We start from the raw sequence: 13754 nt of genomic DNA, 5'->3' as shown, positions 1-13754 counted from the left end.
TGTGCGTGTCTTATCGGAAAAATTGAAAGTTGAAAGAATAACGAAAGGCACTAGTCAAATTAAGTGAACGTGGATGAAAATTTGCATAACGGCATCCAACTTTTATCTGCCAGTAGATGGTGTCACTAGTCGCAATGTTTTCAAAACAACAAGCCGAAGGACTGACAATACTAGTCGAAATCCGTCAGAGACTTTATGCTTCTTTATTGTAAAGAAAAAGGGTGTTAAGTAACCGTAATGAGCAACCAAGTTAATGATCCGGAAACCATCGCCAGACAGACAAGGTTTGAAACCAAATATCTGCGGAAACGATTTCCATTACGGTCGGCTGGAGCTTCCACTGATAAAAAGAAAAGTGATCAAAATCTTGCAACACCCAGTACTGCTACTACTCAACGAACTTGTGGGAGCAATGAAACTGAAGTGAAAGTGGAAGGACTTGACAATGCAGCACTTGAACGGTTTGTTCTTCAACCTCCTCAATTTTAATGGAATCATTCAAGTCTAATAATGTCAATTATCATGCACAGACTAGCTGTAGAAGAATTATTGCAAGAAGCTGCAAGGGCCAAGGCTAGAGCTGAAGTTGGAGGCCCGTCAGAATGGAGCAAAAAACCAGTGAGGGTTAACAAACGATTTATGGTCAACTCCCTACTTCAAACAGAATCACAAAATAAAAGAAGAAAGGCTGGAACCCCCATCACCAAGGAGTAGAATTTTCTTTTGTTTTTCTTTCAGAGCTCAATGAAACTGCAAAATACAGACAGTGAACAATTCAATCTAAATAATGAATCCCTACAAAAATGTATTATCTTTTAACTTCAATAATTTTGATGAATTGTAAAAACAAGATTGTGGATTTTTATCTGAAGTGTCATATTGTCGTGGTTTCAGATCCAACGGGCTTCAGTAGCTAGTACGCGAGCACTTGAAGGTACTGCTCAGCTGCATGCCGTTAGCCTCTCTTGACTCCGGCCCTTGACTCATACTTTTTTTGGTTCAAAGATAAGTAAGTATAAGTAAGAAGAGAAAAGTAAAAAAGTGAAAGTATTTAAAACTTGCAAGATATATGGGCTTGACTTTCTCCCACCGCCGTTTGCGAAGAGGGATCATGCAGCCAGATTTCCGCCAACTCATCCAATCATTCAAATTCCACAAAAGGCGTCAAAGATCATTCTCGTTCTTAATGGGAAGGCATTTTGAAGTACTAATTAATAAAGAATTATTGTTAAAAAATCTATAAGAATGTGATGTATCATTTTAAAATAAAATTACCTTGTATAACGGGTTCTGTATGTGAAATCGGGTTCAGTATTTAATCCATTTCGAAACGAAAAGGTGTTTTGGTAGTTTCATCTCCATTTTTGTTTTACATGACCTTCTGGAGCGAAGAGAGTTTAGTTAGCAAATAATCGCATGCGAATGCACCAGATAATGTTTTAATGAGAATCAGTTTGAGAAAATTGAGGGCACATTCACGTTCGAGTGCTCGCTCAGCAGTGAAACAGCGAGCTTTCTAATAATCATTTTAACAATTTCTACTACATAACTGATAACGAGTTTGAAAACAACGGTTTCCATTATTCTTTCTTCAATGTTCCGAAAATACCAGACAAAAAATAACAACAGCCACGAAATATTCTGTTACCCTGTGTTTAAAAAGAAGGCAGCATTTTTAAAAAGACTACATCAATGCGTGTTATGTGTCAAGTCATCGAACTTGCAGCGTGTGTCTCCTTTGCCGCACCTCTCCTTCGCCTATTCCTGCGTGTGTACGAAAAATGTGTAGGTCATACACGAAATAGATAAACGAAACTATTGTCGGATCTATTCTTTAATTAGTACTTTTAAGTGAAAGAACGTTTGAAGTCTATAATGGGGTTCGTATAGGCTAATTGTTTGTTTGTGTTTAAAATTGAGGAAGTAACTGCAGACAAACCTCACGACTTTCGTCACACGCTTGTAACAATTTGACTACTGCGAAGGATGTAAAAGATTTTAGCACTTGCCACGTCCCAGTGAAACATGAAATCGAAATGAATCAATGAATAGAAAAAAAACGGGCTTGTTTGTTTATCAGACGACAGGTGTTTCAGCTTAATTTCGTTAACGGCTTCGGCAACCACTCAATCAGATCTCAGTGAGCCGCCCATCCGCCCGATAGCCTGGTTGTCGAAACTTGCTGCTTGATAATTTAAAAACCTACTTATTATAACAGAATGATTTGCATGTAAATTTTCTTGGTGCTTTTAAATTTAAAATAATAAAAAGGTTAAAAAACCCAAAACATTCTGCTTAAAAAAAAAAATCCGGAAAAAATCCTTTCACTACACAGTTGACAGTTGAGTCAAGATCTACCAGGTGGCGTTTAATCTGGCGGGACTGCCGGTTGTTACCATAGAAACCCTGAAGCAACTTCGTCTCGTGTTCTCCTTAAGGCGTCCACATTTTTCTGTAAATTTGCAAGTCTTTTATAAATAACATAAAATGAAGATTGAAGAAGTTAGAAGCACGGTCAAAACTCAAAGAATTTCGGCTCATAGCCACGTGAAGGGTCTCGGTTTGGATGAATCCGGTAATGCCATAAACATCGCTGCCGGCCTTGTTGGCCAAACGCAAGCCAGAGAGGTAACACACAATTTTTTTTTTGTTTTCTAAGAGAAATGTACTCAACAACTGTTTGCTCTACATTTCACAGGCAGCTGGTTTGGTGGTGGATTTGATCAGGTCTAAACGTATGGCTGGAAGGGCTGTGTTGTTTGCCGGGCCACCAGGAACTGGCAAAACTGCCCTCGCCATGGCTATTGCTCAAGATTTAGGCAACAAGGTCAGTCCTGCTTTAAATGTTTACAAGTTGAAGAAATTGAATATTAAAATTTCCTATACAGGTTCCTTTTTGTCCTATGGTGGGCTCAGAAGTCTTCAGCACGGAAATCAAGAAAACTGAAGTTTTAATGGAAAACTTTCGTAGAGCTATTGGCCTTCGTATCAAGGAAACGAAAGAAGTTTATGAAGGAGAAGTCATTGAACTTACCCCAGTTGAAACTGAGAATCCTATGGGAGGTAAAAGTTAACAACTCAGTTGATTTTTATGATAAATTTTACTACCAGTTATTTGTTTTGCAGGATATGGCAAAACTGTCAGTCATGTAATCATTGGACTGAAGACGGCTAAAGGAACAAAGCAGCTCAAGTTGGATCCTTCCATCTACGAATCTCTCCAGAAGGAACGTGTTGAAATTGGTGACGTCATTTACATTGAAGCCAATAGCGGAGCGGTTAAACGTCAAGGCCGATCCGATACGTTTGCCACCGAGTTCGATCTCGAAGCCGAAGAATATGTCCCTCTTCCTAAAGGCGATGTTCACAAAAAGAAAGAAATTGTCCAGGACGTCACCCTACACGATTTGGACGTGGCCAATGCCCGTCCACAGGGAGGCCAAGACATTCTTTCCATGATGGGACAGCTAATGAAGCCGAAAAAAACCGAAATCACAGGTAATATTTTCATATACTTCAAAATTGCTTACCAAGATTTAAATTTACATTTTAATTGTAGACAAGCTGAGGAGAGAAATCAACAAAGTAGTCAACAAGTACATTGACCAGGGAATTGCAGAGCTTGTACCCGGCGTGTTATTCATCGACGAAGTTCACATGCTGGTAATAGACCAATCGAAATGAAAATATTCAAAGTAATTGATTGATTTTAATTGAATTTCAGGATATGGAATGCTTTACCTATCTCCAAAAAGCGCTGGAATCGGCTATCGCCCCCATCGTTATCTTTGCCACTAATCGAGGCATGTGCACAGTCAGGGGTACCGATGATATTGTGGCTCCACATGGTATTCCTCTTGATCTACTCGACAGACTTCTCATTCTTCGGACGATGAAGTACACCGCCGAAGAGATGGTACAAATTATCCGCATTCGTGCCAAAACAGAAGGTTTGAGCATTGAAGACGATGCCCTCCAAGCTCTTGGTGAACTTGGCAATCGAACTACTCTGAGGTAAGAACAAAAATTGTAAAGCAAACAAATGATCTTATTAAACAATCAAATGTTCTTGGTTTAGGTATGCGGTTCAGTTACTCACACCCGGCGCCTTGACAGCCAAAGTTAACGGTCGCTCTTCCATCACCAATGAAGATATAAAAGAAGTCGGAGGTCTGTTTCTCGATGCCAAATCATCAGCCAAGATCCTGACACAAGACAAAGACAAGTACATGAAATGAAGAATCGAGTCAAATTTGCTGGTCTGTGTGTTTCTTTCCATTTTTCCTAATAAAATTATCCTCCACGAATAACCAATTCAATTCGTCACGCTATTCCGCTTCCATTTTTCTAAACATATTTCTCATGATCAACATATTTAGCCCTGTGTACCGCTTTTCTATTCGAAACTCGGTGTCGTTGGATAGCTGCTCTATCAAAAGTTACGGACTTTTAACTTCTTTCATCTAAAAACGGGTGTACAAAATAAAACAGGAAGCCGTTTTGAACGATTAAAATACATTAAAATGGATCGAGCTTTACTAAAAACATTTGAATTCTGAACAGGGGAAAAATTTCACTTTGGATATTTTGATTTGACAACGACGCCGCGCCAAATAGCAGACGAAAAATACTTGTTAGTGATGGCGTCTTTCAATCGTTAAAAACACACCTGCTGGATTAACTCACTAGATCATAAGCTGGTTCGAATTACTGGTCTCAGAATCTCGCCAACGCCATAAATTGGTCTTCTCATAGGGTTGAATTGTTGTTGTTACCTCACGAAGGCCTTGGTGAAAAATACCAAGGGTCTGGTCGTGCATTTCCGAATTAAAACTGGTGGACGTGTGTGCCTGCGATGATGGGCCAGCACGACATTCAAGAGTTTTGTCTCAAATGGAACAATCATCACAGTACTCTGGTATCCGTCCTCGACTCTCTGCTCGTGAGAGAAAGTCTGGTAGATGTAGTCCTGGCTGCTGAAGGCCAATCTATAAAAGTACACAGATTAGTTCTTTTTGCTTGCTCGCAATACTTCACGGTGAGTGATATATACTCTCTTTTGAATTTACCAGAACAATAATGATTGTTTTACTTCAATGTACGATATAGGACTTGCTCAGTCAGCAGACAGACAAGCACGCAGTTGTTTTCTTGAAAGATGTTGCATTCAGTGATCTTAAATCCTTAGTTGACTTCATGTACAGGTATGTTCCTTTAGTTGATTATTAATCAGTTGTCATACAAGTTTATGATCTCTTTCTATTAGAGGAGAAGTCAATATCTCACAGTATCAGTTGGAGAGCTTCCTGCAGACTGCCGAGGCTCTGCAAATTAAGGGTAAACATTGATGCTTTTTTATTTTCAGGATTGTGATTGTGATTTAAATATTCTCTACAGGTCTTGCTGACAAGCCAAACCAGCGTAAATACATGTCTAGTCTTGTGTTAAAAAAGCAAAAGACTAGTGAAAATCATGCAGCAGCTGATACAACTCATCAAACAGAATCTCAATCCAACGTACCTTGCCCACCTCGTTTACATCGGTCGAAAACAGCCACGAAGAAGACAAAGACTCTGGCGGAAAAGAAGCAATCACCACAACAACCTGTCGAATCGGACGAAGCGCCTGATCTCTTGGACTGTGAAATGGATACAGATCCTACAAGTGGCGAACAGTTGGAACAGGAAGATCAAGAAGGGCAATCTGATCAGGAATCATTGAAAGTAATTATATTTGAGAGAAAATTACCCGTTTTTAATTTTATTTGTTCAATAATATTCCGTCACTGTAGGACGAAGACGATGAAGGCTGGAGCGCCGGGAATTCACAGCACAGTCTCAGCGGAATTTCTGCTTCCGGCTCTTATGGAGCAATGGCCTCTGCTCATGGTGTGGTGAAATTTAATTCATTCTTTCATTTATTTTGTTAATATTTTGTTTGATTATTAGAAACGGGTAATGAAACTTGGGCTTCAGAAAACGGCGCTGGAGCGTCTGAAACTAATTACGATCTCACCATGTCCGACTCCTCTCAATGTGAGCAGATCTTGTCAAGTCTTTAAATCTTTTAATCTTACCAACTGGGTTGATCTTAGACGGAGAAGGAGGAGCAGCTGAACCTGTCATATTGGAAGATACTGACGGTGGTGATAGACCTTTTTCCTGTCCACGATGTGGACGTCGTTACAAACGGAAGAACAACGCTGGTTAGTTTTTTAAGAATAATTTTTTCATTGATCCGAGCTAATTATCTTTTTTTTTATTTATTGTTCAATAGTTGCTCACCTTCGTTACGAGTGCGGTGTAGTTCCTTCCTTTCCTTGCCCGATCTGTTCTCACATGCTCTCACAGCGCCGCTACATTCAGAAACACATCAGACGCAAGCATCCGGACTACATCCAAGACTACCAAGAATACAAAGAACAAAGAGCAAGAACATCTGGCGATGACGTTGACTAAATTTGGTTTCATTCAGAGAATTCTTGTGTTGCCCCCCTTCATCTCAAATTCTTCCACAGACACAAAATTCTTGCGCGCATTGCCGTTTTTGAGTTAACTATTAATTTTGTCACGTGTCACAAACTCAGCGCCAAGTTCCGTCACGAACTGGTCCGCCTTCAAAGAAAAGAAACAAAACGCTGTGCGGTTTGTTCAAGGGTAATCAAGTCCAAAAAATTTTTGTTTCTGAACTCGGGAAGAACAAGGAAATCGCGTGTTATATTTTTCATTATTGTACCTTTTTCTGTGCGCGACGCTGAGAGATCTGTGACTGTTCCAAAATGAAACACGTTGAATTGTTAAATTCTTTTTTCTTCTTCCGTCGATTTCCAGGTTAGTCTTTATAGAGGTTGTTAAGGGGAAATGAAGTTTCTATTGGATTTCAAAGTCATTTTAATCCAACATTTCATTCTGAGTTGAAACACCAACTAACACGAAAGTTCTAATCAAAAACGAATTGATCAACAGCAACATATTCAAACAAACAAGACTTGAAATAATAATGTCCAGGGCGAAAACAAAGGAATTGATAATTACGACGAACCGGCGAATATAGAATTTCTCGAGACGTTGTGAGTGGGTGGAATAATCTGCAGGGGCTCGTCCAAGTTCCATTGCGAGAAAAATGAGCGATGATTGCTCCAGGCCTTGCCCCAATAGGTTTGTTCAAGAATGTAGTCATCTTCGGTTTCATCCTGCGATCGAACGCGCTTCGGAGCAAAAAGGATCGAATTCTCAAACTCGTAATGAACGTCCGTGGGGAAAATACAAGAAGGGATCGTCTCCAAAACACACGGCAATTTCTTGGGATTACTGGCGAACGTACAATACCAGTGGACTTTCCTGGCATAATCGCAGTTTGCAAAGAGAAATTTGACAGCTTCGACGACGTTGGCTTGAGCAGTACTCGCAATTTTCTGGGTCGAATTGGCCACTACGCAGATGGCGTCAATCGTCCGAAAAATTTGACGAGAGTTTGGGTGAGTTAGAAATCCGACGATAAGTTGAGTTGTTTCAATGTCCGATTCCACGTCGCCGTTGTATCCAGGAGTATCGATGATGGTCAGAGAGTGAGGAATGGACATCCCGTCAACGTAGTGGATTTTGTAAGCTGTTACTAACTTTCTCTGCTGGTCGTAGCTTTCAGGATCGACTCGAAAGCGGAACGGGTCGGTCCATTGAACATTGAGGATGTAGTTGATGAAACTGTCCACCAGGGTGCTCTTTCCGCTACCAGATGCCCCGATAAGAAACAGTGTACGATGGCGGGTAGATCTCCCCGAATCAAATCCCAACTCGAACCACCGGAATTGGTCTAGGTCGATCCTGTTTTCAGCTTGCAGGAGGTAGATGGAAGGATTTCCTCGTTTCAACAACAGAGTTCCACGAATAGTCAAATCGTCATCTGAGATTTCCACAGACTCGGTGACGATTTGCGCATCTTCATGGTGGGGCGAGGTAGAAATAAAGCGCTGGACAGACGGCCCGTCATCTGCAGCAAATTCCATCAACTTACTTCTTACATGATCGACGTGATCCTCTGTGGAAAAGACAATCTCCAAAAACGACCATTCTGGTGATTCCTCCAGTTGAGCGAAATCCAAGTGAAACTGTTCCAGGAACGGGTCCTTTTGTTTCACCGTTTTGAGCATAAAGACTTTTCTTATCTGACCAACCACCAAATGGGGAAGCTCCTTTTTGGCCAGAAAGGGCAGATTAATGTGGCTCAAAAGGCTCTTGATAATGGCCAGACCCCTTTTGCGTTGACCGAGCCATTCGGTTAATTTCTTGTTGGCGATGTAGGTTTGCCAGAGGTAAATGACACGTTCTTCTTTATCTTTCCAGCAATCGATGGTTTCGGTTGTATCGTTGGTAATGGAGAGTAGATTAAGGCATTTGTGAAAGTGCTTGAGATACGGAAGCATTCGATTGGTCAGCTGAACAAAAGGATCCTCTAACAGACGGAAGAGATCGTTTGTGTTGGCAGAGATGATTTTTCGGATCATTATCGAGATGTAAAAAGCCTGGTCAAGGCACGGGGAAGGTGATGTAACGTCAATTGAAAGAGGAATTAGCGTGGCTGTTATTGGAATATGCAAATCAGAATCCTGCATCTGGAACATAATTTCTTCAATTTCGCTGAAGCATTGAATGAGAGTCCCGGTAAGCGGTTGTACACTAGGCAAATCGGAGTAAAATCGGCAACGAGTGGAATCTGAAAGTTCGACACTATCTTCCGATCCTTCAGCTAGGCACTTGGCAAGAAGAAAGATGCGATCTTTTGCTGATTTTTCAGTCTCACCAATGCCAATTGGCTCTTCAAGGATCAGAAGGCAGTTTGCACCGTACAGGATCTCATTTACCACATAGGCTGTAGGGTCAGCTTCTGAATTCACCATTGTTGGCAACATGTCAACATCTGCCACAGATACTCTGCATCCACGATAGCCAAAGTGGATTGTGACATGAGTCCAGCCAGGAGGGGGAGAGTAGTTGATGTATTCAGAAAACCAAAGTACAGATTGGTTGCTTCTCAAGGTGGTGTGCTGGTCTTCGCCAAGGTGCAACCATTGATAGGCTTCTGGTTGGCGTAGAAAGTAAGTCTTGTTCCACTGATTCAATTCAACACATTTCTTTTTTTCTGGGAACAAATCAAGCCCTATAGGAATAAACATAAATTTAAAAAATAGATAAACAACATCAATCAAGAGATTTTAATTACACATGTTTAAGACGCCTTGGTTGGTAAAAGTGTTGGTTGAGTCATCATAGATATCACCAAGGAATAAAGGTTGTCCCAAGGCAGAAACAATCATGTCTCCTTTCAGAAAATTTTTAATCAGTTTACAGAAACAAAGAGTTACAAAATTATTTAACAGTACCTGATTCTGGTTCAACTTCCATTGTTTTATTGACAGTTTGTTGAGATTTTTTTCGACAAGTTTATTAACAAGACCTTGCAGTTTCACATTAGGAAAGTTGAAGGTGCATGCTCACACGACCTGAAACGACACACGTGTGAAGAACGTCGGAAGACGTGATTGCTATCGTATGTTTCGCATTACCTGATTCACACACGATGAAGACTTTTAACAAGTTAACTTGTTTAAGCTTTTTAAAACACAGAAGAAGAATTTTTGTTTGTTCTATCCGCTGCACAAACGAAATATAAATCCATTAACTGACTTGCTTTATGCTTCCCACACGTGACGCCGACTACTGCCAAGTAGCAAGGACATCTCCTAGTTTTCAAAACTCTGGATTTTCGCAATCATCAATGTCGCTTATTAGTAATCAACATAACAAATAATTATAAAAAAGACTAATTCAGCTTCGTTTCAGTGATTTTTTTTTTATTTAATTATAGTTCCACTCACAAACAGAAAAAAAAAAGACAAAAGTGTACTACGGGTAAAGAGAGGATTTCTAGAATGGTTTGAACAATAAAATAATTTGATGTAATTTAAAATCAAGTTGTCTTTTTTAAGAAGTAATAATTGACTGATTGTGCTAAAATCAGGCCAATTTTATGGACAAACAATCGGAGTTAGTAGTGAGTTAGTAGTAAAGTTGCGACTGTTGGCTGCGGAATGGGGCTGATGACGATGAATGATTCTTGCTCTTGTGATGAGCAGGTGTCGAAGAATCGGTTTTCCTTCTATTATTCCTGTCGTCAATACTGTGATCGCTGCTACTGCTGCTAGTGCGATCTCGATGACGATGCTGTTTATGGCTCTCATCTTTATTTTTCTTCTTGTTTTGTTCTGGAATGGCCAAGTGTTGTTTCTCTTTGTGTTTCATTTCGTGCAGATGGTCCATCACGGGCGTCAGTTCACGATGCATGATGAACTCGTTGTGGGCCCGGCCTTGAAATGAATAAGACGCAGTGGTCACCAACTGAAACCCAAGCTTCTCCAGCCCATCGAGAATCAGCCGCAATTCGCAATGAGTGGAAACGGATCCTCTTCCATCAGCATTCCTGGATGGCCCACGATGGTTTGTATGCTTGTGATTGGGCTGTTGATGTTCGCGCAAAAATCCGTTGATCTCTGGATCTAATTCCGGCGAATAATCCAAGTTGATGGGCAAAGAAGGGTCCTGTCACACATAAATTAAGTTATTACGTCAATATTTGTTATCCACGCATTTATAAGAGAAAATGATCCTTATCTTGTATTGAATTACAGAATTAGTTTAGCTTTTATCTTACAACCACGCATATCACAACTATGACTAATCATGTGGGCAATGTGATGTGTTTAAATCAATATAACACACACAATTTGCAAATAAATAGTGAAATTAAATTACACAAACACTGGGCCAGTCTTTTATACCAGTTTCTTGTGCTAATAAAAGTTTTAAAAAATTGCTGGTCTTACCCATCCACCTGATTGGACCGTTATGAAAATGTAGGGCATCTTTAATGTCGTTCGACGGGGAATTGAATTCAACTTGTGAGCTGGTGATCTGAAAGAGAAGGGAAACAAAGGAACTAGAAAAATGAAAAAGCTGAGCGTGACCGTAACTCGACTGAATGTTACGGGAGACGAGTGATAAGAGTGTAATAAATCGTTGCTTATAATGTGTTGGTCGAAATATCAAGCGTGCAGATAAGATTGCAGTTGGACTAGTAACCATATCCGTGTGTGTGATTATCATGCTGTCTGTTTTTGTTGGTCTGGATAGTAGCATTCTCACCTTGGTTCCTTTCCGACGATGACAAGTAAACAAACATTCGCTGCAACAAAAAAACTGGGTGGTGATTCAGTGACAGGTGTGAGACAGGGATCCTGTTCATACAACGATATCAGATGTTCCAGCGGTTCCACTAATTCGTTCGTGAGCCAAATGGAAGAAGCAGAGGGCAGTGGTGGTGATGGTGAGAGTCGAGAAAGAGCCTGCGATTCCTTCAACATGTGCATCGTCACAACTATAAACCAAGGCTTACGTAAGATGTAGTACAACTACTAGTAAGTACAAGACTGCGCGCACCATCCAGCAGAATCCCTGGACCCGAAAGCTACGCCTACGCCATCATGGTCAAAATGTGTCTATTTTTTGTGCGCACTTCTCATTTCTCCCATGTCTTTATTAACAGAATTAGATCTTATAACAAACTATTTAAATCGATCACTATACTACTCCATAACCCAAAGCTGTTCAGATAGACCTTGTAGAATAAAGAAAATTAAGTTTGGTGTTGATTTACGCTTTGACAATCGCTTTCCCAAGGTTTCCTCCTTTCAGCATGTCAATAAAAGCTTGGGGCATATTTTCAAATCCTTCGGTATGTGTTTCCTTGATTTTGATTTTACCCTAAAATTAAAAGGAATAGAAACAATGGAGAAACAATTAAAAAAAGGAAAAATCAAGAAAACTAAAAAGGAAACTCTTAAATGAAAGAGATACCTCCTGAATCCACGTTAGCATTTGACTCATTCCTTCTTGGAAGCGATTAGTCCAACGGTGGATGAGAAAGCCTTCCATCTTAAGCTGCTTAAAGACCATTGCGGGTTCAACGCAAGGGACAAGAGTCGGCGTAGTGTCATTGTACAAAGAAATGGCACCGCACACGGAAATACGCCCAAAATCATTCATGTGACTGCGGACAGCTACGCTCAATGGCCCTCCAACCTGAAATTTTTTAAACAAAACAGAATAATTAATCATAAAGCCAAGCACAAAAGTATACCCCTATTGATGTGGTCTTTATAGGACATCTTATTAGCAATCTTACATTATCGAAATAACAGTCAACACCGTTGGGGGCCGCTTCCTTCAAAGAACTTTTCAAGTCGCACACTTTGTAGTTGAAAGCCTTATCGAAACCCAGTTCATCCTCTAGCCATTTGACTTTATCGTTTGTTCCAGCAAAGCCAATCACCCGACAACCTATTCCAACAGTTAAACAAAAGAAAATATATTTGTTATGCAAACAACTTTTATCGTGAATATTATACCCTTGATTTTGGCTATTTGACCGACTAAACTACCGACTGCTCCGGCTGCTCCACTCACGACCACGACATCGTTAGGTTTGGGTTTACAAACTTCCAGGAACCCGAAATATGCAGAGTTACTACATAATAAGGAACAAAACATGGATGATAGGTAAGAAAATAACGTTGGATTACTGTTACCCTGGCATTCCAACGGCCCCTAGTCCGACAGATGGACACAATGAACCCAACTCGGGCAGCTGAGTGATCTCCTCCATGAAATTCTTTGATTTAATATCTGGATTGATAACTGTGTGAGTTCTCCATCCCAAATAGCCAACCAGGAGAGATCCAATGGGAAACTTGTCATTTTTGGATTCTACAACTCTGAAAATTTAATTAATTTAAATGTTAATTTGTTCATTTGAATCACAAGACTATGGTGAGAATAGACACTTTTACAACATATTACTTTGCAACTTGTCCTCCTTTCATTGTTGTCCCTATCGTAATCAACAAAAGTACTCTGTAACATTTATAATATATTGGAGAGGTATAAACTGTTATTATTACCAAGAGGCCAGCCAAGGCTGTAAGGTCTCATGTAAGGATCAACACTGAGATAAAGGGCTTCACAAAGAACATCTGTAAAACCATCAAAAATTAGTACAAACAGAAAACGTACATGAAAAGTCATTAAGTTGCTAACCTCCTGCTTTTAGTTCTGGTAGCTCTTCAACTTCCAAACTAAAATTATTGTGTTGAGGCAAACCATTAAACCTTTTGGAGAAAACAAATTTCTTTGCACTGACGGTGTTGTAAACAATTGACGTGTGGAAACCTACATCACCAGGAATCCATTTGTTTAAGACTGGTTATGTAATATACCTTATTATTCCAAACCTGTTGAATGGCAGATTGACGGCACGAACTGCCGACACCTACCATACATGACCTGGTAAACCGACCCAGTAAAAGCTCGTCGCATCTATCAATTTACAGTTAATTTCTAATGAGAATAATTCTAAAGAAAAGTTCGGTAATTACCATGGTAAGTCGATGAAAAGAATGTCGGAGAAGTCGAGAAACACGTTCAAAAGTGGAGATGGAAGATCAAAACAAACTACACCACCTAGTGTCCGAAAATAAAATCTATAATGTTTCGCTATCTATGATCGTCACCAGCAACCACAAATATTTAAATTTCGAATATGCAAAGCATTTTTGTTCCTTTTGGAGACATTTTCATACAGAATACGCGATCCCCGCCGGTTTTTCAATCCGATGAACTTGATTTTTATGCTTAAGTTATTAC

At 40.0% G+C, this 13754-nt stretch overlaps 6 protein-coding genes and 1 long non-coding RNA gene across 8 annotated transcripts; 3 read left to right on the top strand and 4 right to left on the bottom strand.

Annotated features, from left to right (window-relative positions):
* Positions 1-6: 6 nt before the first annotated feature.
* Positions 7-779, top strand: LOC124315662. The gene is made up of 2 exons (XM_046781470.1): positions 7-461; positions 531-779. Exons 1-2 carry the CDS (start codon positions 238-240, stop codon positions 712-714), a joined length of 408 nt encoding a protein of 135 aa, XP_046637426.1. The 5' UTR covers positions 7-237; the 3' UTR covers positions 715-779.
* A 60-nt stretch (positions 780-839) lies between these two features.
* Positions 840-2075, bottom strand: LOC124315718. Of its 2 annotated transcripts, XR_006911596.1 has the most exons (4): positions 1846-2075; positions 1276-1764; positions 1059-1207; positions 840-988 (listed from the first exon to the last, which is right to left on the bottom strand). It is a non-coding gene; the product is annotated as an uncharacterized LOC124315718 (long non-coding RNA). The 2 variants fall into 2 exon arrangements; XR_006911595.1 differs by having other exon boundaries at positions 1276-2075.
* A 295-nt stretch (positions 2076-2370) lies between these two features.
* LOC124315325 (ruvB-like helicase 1) lies at positions 2371-4314 on the top strand. The gene is made up of 7 exons (XM_046780927.1): positions 2371-2628; positions 2699-2827; positions 2889-3063; positions 3127-3498; positions 3560-3663; positions 3725-4014; positions 4079-4314. The coding sequence occupies exons 1-7, from the start codon at positions 2488-2490 to the stop codon at positions 4236-4238; spliced, it is 1371 nt and encodes a 456-aa protein (XP_046636883.1). The 5' UTR covers positions 2371-2487; the 3' UTR covers positions 4239-4314.
* A 140-nt stretch (positions 4315-4454) lies between these two features.
* Positions 4455-6726, top strand: LOC124315384 (longitudinals lacking protein, isoforms A/B/D/L-like). Its single transcript, XM_046781032.1, has 8 exons — positions 4455-5038; positions 5110-5204; positions 5267-5337; positions 5398-5723; positions 5792-5888; positions 5949-6035; positions 6095-6205; positions 6277-6726. The coding sequence occupies exons 1-8, from the start codon at positions 4856-4858 to the stop codon at positions 6456-6458; spliced, it is 1152 nt and encodes a 383-aa protein (XP_046636988.1). The 5' UTR covers positions 4455-4855; the 3' UTR covers positions 6459-6726.
* A 146-nt stretch (positions 6727-6872) lies between these two features.
* LOC124315163 lies at positions 6873-9726 on the bottom strand. The gene is made up of 4 exons (XM_046780631.1): positions 9563-9726; positions 9380-9499; positions 9220-9318; positions 6873-9156 (listed from the first exon to the last, which is right to left on the bottom strand). Exons 2-4 carry the CDS (start codon positions 9399-9401, stop codon positions 7031-7033), a joined length of 2247 nt encoding a protein of 748 aa, XP_046636587.1. The 5' UTR covers positions 9402-9499; positions 9563-9726; the 3' UTR covers positions 6873-7030.
* A 103-nt stretch (positions 9727-9829) lies between these two features.
* Positions 9830-11432, bottom strand: LOC124315526. The gene is made up of 3 exons (XM_046781263.1): positions 11199-11432; positions 10880-10967; positions 9830-10595 (listed from the first exon to the last, which is right to left on the bottom strand). The coding sequence occupies exons 1-3, from the start codon at positions 11420-11422 to the stop codon at positions 10056-10058; spliced, it is 852 nt and encodes a 283-aa protein (XP_046637219.1). The 5' UTR covers positions 11423-11432; the 3' UTR covers positions 9830-10055.
* A 139-nt stretch (positions 11433-11571) lies between these two features.
* LOC124315392 (prostaglandin reductase 1-like) lies at positions 11572-13577 on the bottom strand. The gene is made up of 10 exons (XM_046781045.1): positions 13487-13577; positions 13343-13427; positions 13149-13280; positions 13013-13084; positions 12912-12942; positions 12641-12826; positions 12461-12579; positions 12238-12392; positions 11910-12134; positions 11572-11816 (listed from the first exon to the last, which is right to left on the bottom strand). The coding sequence occupies exons 1-10, from the start codon at positions 13487-13489 to the stop codon at positions 11706-11708; spliced, it is 1119 nt and encodes a 372-aa protein (XP_046637001.1). The 5' UTR covers positions 13490-13577; the 3' UTR covers positions 11572-11705.
* Positions 13578-13754: the final 177 nt, after the last annotated feature.

The sequence above is a fragment of the Daphnia pulicaria genome, chromosome 11 (assembly GCF_021234035.1).
Source record: "Daphnia pulicaria isolate SC F1-1A chromosome 11, SC_F0-13Bv2, whole genome shotgun sequence".
Taxonomy (NCBI): domain Eukaryota; kingdom Metazoa; phylum Arthropoda; class Branchiopoda; order Diplostraca; family Daphniidae; genus Daphnia; species Daphnia pulicaria.
This window is presented reverse-complemented; position numbering and strand designations above follow the sequence as displayed.

What these genes read in the sequence shown, in the direction of transcription:
- LOC124315392 (XM_046781045.1), bottom strand. An exon ending in ACCAGAACTAAAAGCAGGAG is followed by an intron (nt 13,085 to 13,148) that starts GTTAGCAACTTA and finishes ATGGTTTTACAG; the next exon opens with ATGTTCTTTGTGAAGCCCTT. An exon ending in TGCTAACGTGGATTCAGGAG is followed by an intron (nt 11,817 to 11,909) that starts GTATCTCTTTCA and finishes TTTTAATTTTAG; the next exon opens with GGTAAAATCAAAATCAAGGA.
- LOC124315384 (XM_046781032.1), top strand. Translation starts at nt 4,856, where the DNA reads ATGATGGGCCAGCACGACATTCAAGAGTTTTGTCTCAAATGGAACAAT. An exon ending in CTGATCAGGAATCATTGAAA is followed by an intron (nt 5,724 to 5,791) that starts GTAATTATATTT and finishes CCGTCACTGTAG; the next exon opens with GACGAAGACGATGAAGGCTG. An exon ending in AGCAATGGCCTCTGCTCATG is followed by an intron (nt 5,889 to 5,948) that starts GTGTGGTGAAAT and finishes TTTGATTATTAG; the next exon opens with AAACGGGTAATGAAACTTGG.
- LOC124315325 (XM_046780927.1), top strand. Translation starts at nt 2,488, where the DNA reads ATGAAGATTGAAGAAGTTAGAAGCACGGTCAAAACTCAAAGAATTTCG. An exon ending in CTCAAGATTTAGGCAACAAG is followed by an intron (nt 2,828 to 2,888) that starts GTCAGTCCTGCT and finishes TTTCCTATACAG; the next exon opens with GTTCCTTTTTGTCCTATGGT. An exon ending in AACTGAGAATCCTATGGGAG is followed by an intron (nt 3,064 to 3,126) that starts GTAAAAGTTAAC and finishes TTTGTTTTGCAG; the next exon opens with GATATGGCAAAACTGTCAGT.
- LOC124315526 (XM_046781263.1), bottom strand. Translation starts at nt 11,422, where the DNA reads ATGCACATGTTGAAGGAATCGCAGGCTCTTTCTCGACTCTCACCATCA. An exon ending in ATCGTCGGAAAGGAACCAAG is followed by an intron (nt 10,968 to 11,198) that starts GTGAGAATGCTA and finishes CTTCTCTTTCAG; the next exon opens with ATCACCAGCTCACAAGTTGA. An exon ending in CGGTCCAATCAGGTGGATGG is followed by an intron (nt 10,596 to 10,879) that starts GTAAGACCAGCA and finishes TATGTGTGACAG; the next exon opens with GACCCTTCTTTGCCCATCAA.
- LOC124315662 (XM_046781470.1), top strand. Translation starts at nt 238, where the DNA reads ATGAGCAACCAAGTTAATGATCCGGAAACCATCGCCAGACAGACAAGG. An exon ending in GACAATGCAGCACTTGAACG is followed by an intron (nt 462 to 530) that starts GTTTGTTCTTCA and finishes TATCATGCACAG; the next exon opens with ACTAGCTGTAGAAGAATTAT.
- LOC124315163 (XM_046780631.1), bottom strand. Translation starts at nt 9,401, where the DNA reads ATGGAAGTTGAACCAGAATCAG. An exon ending in GGAAGTTGAACCAGAATCAG is followed by an intron (nt 9,319 to 9,379) that starts GTACTGTTAAAT and finishes ATTTTCTGAAAG; the next exon opens with GAGACATGATTGTTTCTGCC. An exon ending in CCAAGGCGTCTTAAACATGT is followed by an intron (nt 9,157 to 9,219) that starts GTAATTAAAATC and finishes TTATTCCTATAG; the next exon opens with GGCTTGATTTGTTCCCAGAA.